Genomic DNA, 7,710 nt, shown 5'->3' on the forward strand with positions numbered 1-7,710 from the left:
AACCCTTATAAAAAACACATGTAATTTAAAGATGTGATGATGTTTCAACAAAAAATGTCTCTTTGTCCAGGAAGATGATAACTAATGATAGCATCTTTATTGCATTAAAACATAAAATAAAAAAATCTATCCATTAATTTTATTAAAAATAAATGAAATATATTTATTCCCTTTTTTATTTTGTTTGTGTCCTGTGCTGTTAACATAGTTTGGAGATTCGATGCCCCATCAAAGGAGACAGAGATAGAAAAGAAAAAAGAACAGCAAAATAAACAACACAGAAGATAAATAGTAATTTCTAGAAGCTGCTTGCACACCGCATGAGATAAGAGGGAAAGAAAACAGAGAACAAAACAAAATAGGTAAAGAGAAGACAAAATACAAAAAAAGTAAACATAAATCTATCTTAAAGAGCAGCGAGTATATATTAGATTCTTAGTCAGTACACGTGTATGGAAAGTAAAACATCTGGTGATTACACAATATTATTCAGAATGGTATATATCTGTAGCTGCAGCTTAGTATTTAGCATTAGTGTGCATCAAAGAGCACCTGGAAAAAAACTCCTGTATGTATGAATGGGAATGATCATGTATAAAGGATTTACTAGCTTCATCAGAAGGAAAATAAGCCCAATAGCAGGTGTGGGCGGCCCCAGACTCACACTACAGGGCCCAGGATTGAGATCACTGGGATACAGGGAGAGCATAAAAGATTATTACAAAACCTTTCTGTATCACTACTTTGGGATTCAGGAGACTTTCTGACCTTCTGAATTTTAATTTGATTCACTTGTTCTTAAATACTTCATAGACTCCAAACGCCAACATTGGGGGATTAATAAAAATGAAATCGGCTACTAACAGAGAGCCACTCAATGGTTAGAGTAGACAGAGAAATAGCACTTTGTTGTATGACTAACTATACATGTATGTGTGTAAGACCAGCATCCCATTCACTTTAAAAAATGCTGGAAGTTTAACACCTTTAAGACTAAAGTTAGCATCTGGTTTAAAACCAGTCAACATGATCTCCATTAAAATACATCTGGTCAATCTTTCTATGTTTAATGAAATGCTTTTTTTCTTATGATTTTATTGCATATTTGTAAAATAATGTGTGATTTGAACTTTGTTGATTTTTAGGCTGGCTTTAGGGGATTACCAGTGGAAATTAGCTTCATTCTCCAAACTCTGGTATATTTACATTGTCTACTATTTATGATTGTGCACTGTCCCTTTGCAAACAAATAAACCACAACTGGACTTTATTGATTTTAAATGGAAGATAATACATTTTTTTTAAAGGGAGAACCAGGGGTGTGCTGGAGTTGTAAGTCCTGCCCTGATCTAGTTCTCCTTTGTCTCTGTGTCCCTTTTCAGTTATGTTTTTTAAATGGAAACATTAAGGAAGATGAAACGTCTTTCATTTAAAAACGATAAATCAAAAAAGATTTCTATGCATAATAGATTTTAAAAGGTGTTATTATAATATTTGTGACTTTTTAAAGATTATAAAGGCATTGATATTCATTTATACTCTGAAAAATGATTTCTATCCAAAAGAAACATTTTACAACATATAAGCCACTAGATGGGGCAGTTCGACTTTCACAACCTTTGTTTTGCATCAAAGAAAAAATTAAATAAATGAAATTTTGGCCCTTTAAATTGGGGCTGTTAAGTTTTAAACACTTTCTAGAAGAATTGAAAAAAATATATGTTTCACATTATTTAAAAAAAAAAAAAAAAAGCAAAAGACATAAAATATATATTTCTTTTGCTTTTACTTTCATTACCAACCCTAATTTATCAGTTCTACCTGGATATAAGTGATGTGAGACCATTGAACGGAGAGATGAAAAGCTGTTGATGTCAACATGGTGGTTTTGCTGTTCCTGAGATTACAAGAAACTACAACAGGACGGATGACCATGTTTAGTAACTGAACAGTAAGCTAGATATTTTGAGGTTTTCCTCTCATCATTTTTATAATTTCTTTTTGTTGTCAGGCCCTTTGTTGCTATTTTGAATAGTGATATCAATACAAGTGTGTTCCCTGGGGTCTTAAAGAACTTCATTGTGCATCCTTTAATTAAAAATAAAAGAGCATCTATTAAAAAAAACATTAATTTTCTCAAACTCATGATTAAACTCAGACTATTTCATTGACAATCTCACCCGACCAACTGAAACAAATAGAGCTTTTTCCCAGTAGACCATTAAAAAGCATTTTATACTTGAGCCCCAAGAATAACAAGCACACATTTTGCTCAGGAACCCCCCACATATGACAGGGGCACAGGGGGTCATTGGGTTATTGGACATGTTGGTGTGCACGCATACTAACACACAGCATAGAGAATAAACTCCATGCAGAGACCTTAGGCTGGGATTCAAACCCCTGACCTTCTTATTTGTAGAATTTCAGTGTGCTCAGCTTTTATTTGGAATTATACATTAGATTCAAACAACCATTTTATTATTTGCTCTTCTAATAATTTTGAATGTAGAAGTCGGTTGAAAAAATAATTAAAAAACTGAAGAGAGAAAAAAATGCAATGTCTTCTATATTCAACATCCTTTGATTGATGTTTCACAACTTTTTCTAAAATCTAAAATATCATGGATGGGTAAAAATCTAACTGTTAGAGAAATGATAATGTCAATATCCTAAAGCAGGTATTAGTTACGACAAAAATCTTGTCTTCTAGAGCCTTTATATTACTAAAAGCTCTAACAACGGTAGCTCTTTATGTCTTTCTAGAATTTGGGATTTGATTTAAACTCTTAAAAACAACAGAAAAACTTCTGAACTCTTATGAAGGTCTCAAAGCCACCACTAGAGGGGGCAGTAAGACTTCCATGAAAGGTATTCTTTTATTTTTACTTTCATTAGCAACCCTAATGTGTCAGTTCTACCTGGATATAAGTGATGTCATTGAACAGAGAAATGAAAAGCTGTTGATGTCAATATGGTGACCTTTATTTAGCTGTTCCCCCATGAGACACCTAGGCACCTTGTTTTTTTGTTTCTAAAATATTATTTTTTATCATTTCTGTTTGATATGTGTAGCATCTTAGTCAGTAATATGCAATTTTTGAATGGGCTTCATAAATAAATTGGTTTCTTTGCCGTTTCACTATGAGAGAAAGTATATTTTATCCTAATCCGTTTTGTAATAGATGCAGTTAATCATCATATATAGCTGATATAGCAGCTAAGTGTAGTTTTGTACAGTGAGTATCATGTGTGATGCAGCCAGAATAATGATGACTATATATGCAGATATTTGTTATAATGCTTTCAAACAAATACAATTATCAAATGTTGTGGGCACATCACCCAGATTTGTGACACATTAGGAGTAACATAGTAAAAAGTAGGAAGAATTCAAATGAAGAAAAAGAGCCAAACATCTAATTTCTGGCAAAAGAGGGGTTTAATTTTATTTTTAACTGAAAAGTTTGGAATTTTAAGTTTTGAAGGTTTTAAATTGGGCCTATTTTCTTCAAATTCTCACCTAGTCCACAGAAAAAAAACAGTTTAGTAATCCACATGCACAGATTGTAAAACTGTCTCACATAACTAAATACAGTTTAGTAAAGCGTGAGCATAGATTTCCACCAGCTTTGTGGGTTTTTTTTTTCAGCTGCTGATAATTGCTGGGCTCAATAAATAAGCTACATCAGGCAAGTTAAGTGTTCATCTTACTAACAAATGGGTGATTGGACATGTTTGAATGCTCACATACACCTAAACATACAGAAATGTAAAAAACCAAAACATTGACCTTATAACCAACAGGGAGGACATTCAAACCCCATGCAGAGAGCTTAGGTTGGGATTCAATCCCAGGACCTGATTATTTTTCCCTGTAGAATTTCAGGGACACATATAATAGGGACATTTGCTCTTATTTTAATTTTGAATGTCAAAGTCATTAGAAAAAATAAAAACTTTGATTAGTATTTCAAAACTTAAATAAACTTAAATAATAAAATAATAAATAATAAACTTTAATAAAAGTATCATGGATGGGTAGAAATCTAAAAGGATACAAAAATAATAAAACTAAAAGAATACTTTCTCATAAGACAAAACTTATGCTGTCAATAGCCTTTACATTAATACATAAATAAATGCAGCTATAACAGTCTACAGACTTGGGGGGGAGGAACAACAAAGGAACAACATAAATTTTTTTTGGTCTGAATGCCAGGTGTGCAGACCTTTACCATTAGAGGGTGCCCTTGACCAGAAAGAATAACTCTCTAACTCACTAACTGCGCTAAAAATGACCCCAAAATAAAAATCATTCTGCATTTAATAGGATCCAGAAATTAAACGCTGAACCCAGAATCATTAGGTAGATGCAAGCTGTATAATTTGTACCAACCTGTATAATTTGTAGAATAATGAGCATATAATTTGTTTTTGGTGTTAATATAAACGATCAGTATCAGTAGGAGAGAAATGGCAGCAGAAACTTAAATCCATGAACATCTCCGGTCGTCACGTGGTTAAAGAAGCAGCTTCATGGTACGGAGCCCATAGATATCCATAATAAAGGCTAGATGTCTTACAGCGGAGTCTCAAACAGCATCACCGGCGGCCATCTTACCTCAGGCAGGCTTTCTGTTGTGCTCTGTGGTACCTAATGTAAGGTGAGTGATCAGCACGAACACAAATACTCTTATCTCACTGANCATGAGACACCTAGGCACCTTGTTTTTTTGTTTCTAAAATATTATTTTTTATCATTTCTGTTTGATATGTGTAGCATCTTAGTCAGTAATATGCAATTTTTGAATGGGCTTCATAAATAAATTGGTTTCTTTGCCGTTTCACTATGAGAGAAAGTATATTTTATCCTAATCCGTTTTGTAATAGATGCAGTTAATCATCATATATAGCTGATATAGCAGCTAAGTGTAGTTTTGTACAGTGAGTATCATGTGTGATGCTGCAAAAATAATGATGAATATATATGCTCATATTTGTTATAATGCTTTCAAACAAATACAATGATCTTACCCACATTTGTTACACATTAGGAGTAACGTAGTAATAAGCAAGAAAAATGCAAATGTAGAAAAAGAGCCAAAAGTCAAATTTCTGACAAAAGAGGGATTTAATTTAATTTTATTGAAAAATGTGGCCTTTGAACAGCCTAAACATTTTTGGTCTCAATGCCAGGGGTTCAGACCTTTACCACTAGAGGGGGCCCCGGACCAGAGAGAGAAACTGCTCTAAAAATGACCCAAAGATAAAAAATCATTCTGTTTTTAATAGGATCAAGAAATTAAACACTTAACCCAGAAACATTTGATAGATGCAAGCTGTATAATTTGTACTTAGATAGAATAATGTGAATATGTTTTGTTTTTGTTAAACGATCAGTATCAGAGAGAAATTGCAGCATTAATCCCTGGTTATGAAGAAACTGTAATCGATGAGCGTCTCAGGTTATCACGTGGGTAAAGAAGCAGCTTCATGGTTTCATTTTCGATGACAACCCCAACAGCTAAATTTCACCTGGATTTATATGACGTGCTGCATCATACTATTTTCTTATTGGTCAGGATTCATGGTAACGCCCCTTTTTCGTCCTAGATCAGGGAGTTTCTCTCAAACTGGAGCCTCAGATTATTTCTGAACCCAACAGATCCAGATGGTGACAGAGGACAAAATGATCAAGTTGTTGGTTTTGGTTCTTCTGGGAATAAACAGCGCAGCAGCTGGTAAGATAACAGAATATTTTTATCTTGTTTTTTATAATGCTATAAATAAATGTAAATTTTCTGTTAATTTCCAGGCTAATAAGGTAGCATTATAACCAAGCAATTAGTTAACCTGATATGTTTTCCAAGCACAACATTAACATTTAAACAGTTCAGTTAAACTAATTCTCCCTTTTCTCTGGTTTTAACCTTAACTTTGACGTATTAAGCAGGAAACTAGGAAACAATAGTTTAGAAGTGTGTAAAATGTTATTAAATCATCGGGGTTATAAAAAGCTTTGAATGGAAACACAGGAAATAAACAAATATTAAAGCGATCAAAAAGTATTAAATAAATAATAAATCTGATAATGTGTTTTAAATATATCTTACCATCCCTAAGTTTTTCTCAGGTTGTTAATATAAAGTCTTTCTAATTAACTATATTTACTATATATATCTAATGTAGTCCAGTCCACATTATTAAATGTTTTATGTGTGAGAAGCATAAATATTAATATTTATGGTGAGAAGGAGCTGAGACAGCAACACGGGACGACGTCACTCTGTGATTTGTTTCTCAAGATTTTTGCGCCTCAGACTTTATAATAAAGACCAGTCATGGCTCTAAGCATAGACTCTATTCTCTGAATAAATATCTGTAGCACTGGATAGCTTCCATAATGTGATGAGGAAATAGAACCATTGAACATCCTGGTTTATCAGGCCTGATTAATTGATGTTCCCTCTGCTGAGAAGCTTGGTGGTCTGAGATTAACAGGCTAGACTAAGATCCCAACATTAAAACCAGTGATAAACATGACTACAGGCCTAAACCTACAACTTACAGCAGGCTTTTCCATATTTCAGTCATTCTGTCTTGATCACAGGAGAAAAGGCCGTGTCTTTATCCTGCAGACAAAGATGAAATGTTTGTCTTTTTTTTTTTTTTTTTTTTTTTTTTTAAATTAGTGTTGCGCTGATGCCATTTTTTGGCACCGATACCAGATACCTGGCTGTGCAGTATCGGCCGATACCGTTACCATAATAATGTAAAATATTTGCCATCATGGCTTTTTCAAGCTGCTGCCTACCTTTGTGAAGCAGGAAAAATTCTAATACAAAGTGAATCCAGTAGAACTTTTTATTCCCTACCTGGAATGGGTGACAATAGTTGAATAAACTAATGGCTCTCAAAATGGTATCGGTGCCCTATTTGTTGGTACTCACTGATACCGATACCACCATTTTAGGGCAGTATTGGGGCCCCGTCCGATACTGGTATCGGTGCAACACTAGTTTAAATAATTTTGTTAAAGGTATCCAGTAGCTGTAATGATCAGAACGTGATTTGAATTGTAAAAGATTATTATGAGGGCTGAGACAGTTAATCCAATAAAAAAAAAAAAAGACATAAATTCCAAGAAATGTAGTTATAAAAAAATTGTTCATTTGAATATACTGACTAAAAAGTGACATTTGAAGAAAGAACAAGCTACTTAAAGCTTCATTTTAGCAAAAAGTGTGTTTACAGTTTGGATTTAAATGTCAAATCATTCTGGCTTAAACATTTATATAAATGTATCTTTATAGGACCATATGGTCCCGAAAGGTAGGAAATTCCTATAAAAAAAATAAAAAATCCTGTCTTAACGTCTGTGTTTTTTTTATTATTATTATTAGCCAGTTAGTTATATGTCATCTTTAACACCTAAATTCGGCCAATAATATATCAACGGTGATCTGTCAAATGTTTTCAGTCATAGCATCTTGATTTATATGTCTCAGCTAATATACGCAGTGGTTAAAATAAGAAATAATAATTTCCTTTCCCATTGAGTTGCGTCCCAGTGTTCAGGGGGATGGACGTCTGTGTCTTTAGCAGGCGTACAGCTAACAGAACTGGCAGCGTTGCGAGGCAAGGGCTCAAACATGTACGGCTGGAAGCCTTCTACACCAAACCAAGCTTCTGCCGCCCTGGCGTCCT

At 33.7% G+C, this 7,710-nt stretch overlaps 1 protein-coding gene across 1 annotated transcript in view; it reads left to right on the plus strand.

Annotated features, from left to right (window-relative positions):
* Nucleotides 1-5,692: 5,692 nt before the first annotated feature.
* The window catches only part of LOC107104338 (major histocompatibility complex class I-related gene protein-like), a 16,475-nt gene continuing 14,457 nt past the window's right edge, over nucleotides 5,693-7,710 (plus strand). The window contains exon 1 of the mRNA XM_015404324.1: nucleotides 5,693-5,744. Within this exon, the coding sequence (XP_015259810.1) occupies nucleotides 5,693-5,744 (52 nt within the window). The remainder of the gene's footprint in view (nucleotides 5,745-7,710) is intronic.

The sequence above is a fragment of the Cyprinodon variegatus genome, unplaced genomic scaffold, assembly GCF_000732505.1.
Source record: "Cyprinodon variegatus isolate N-32 unplaced genomic scaffold, C_variegatus-1.0 Scaffold1697, whole genome shotgun sequence".
NCBI lineage: Eukaryota > Metazoa > Chordata > Actinopteri > Cyprinodontiformes > Cyprinodontidae > Cyprinodon > Cyprinodon variegatus.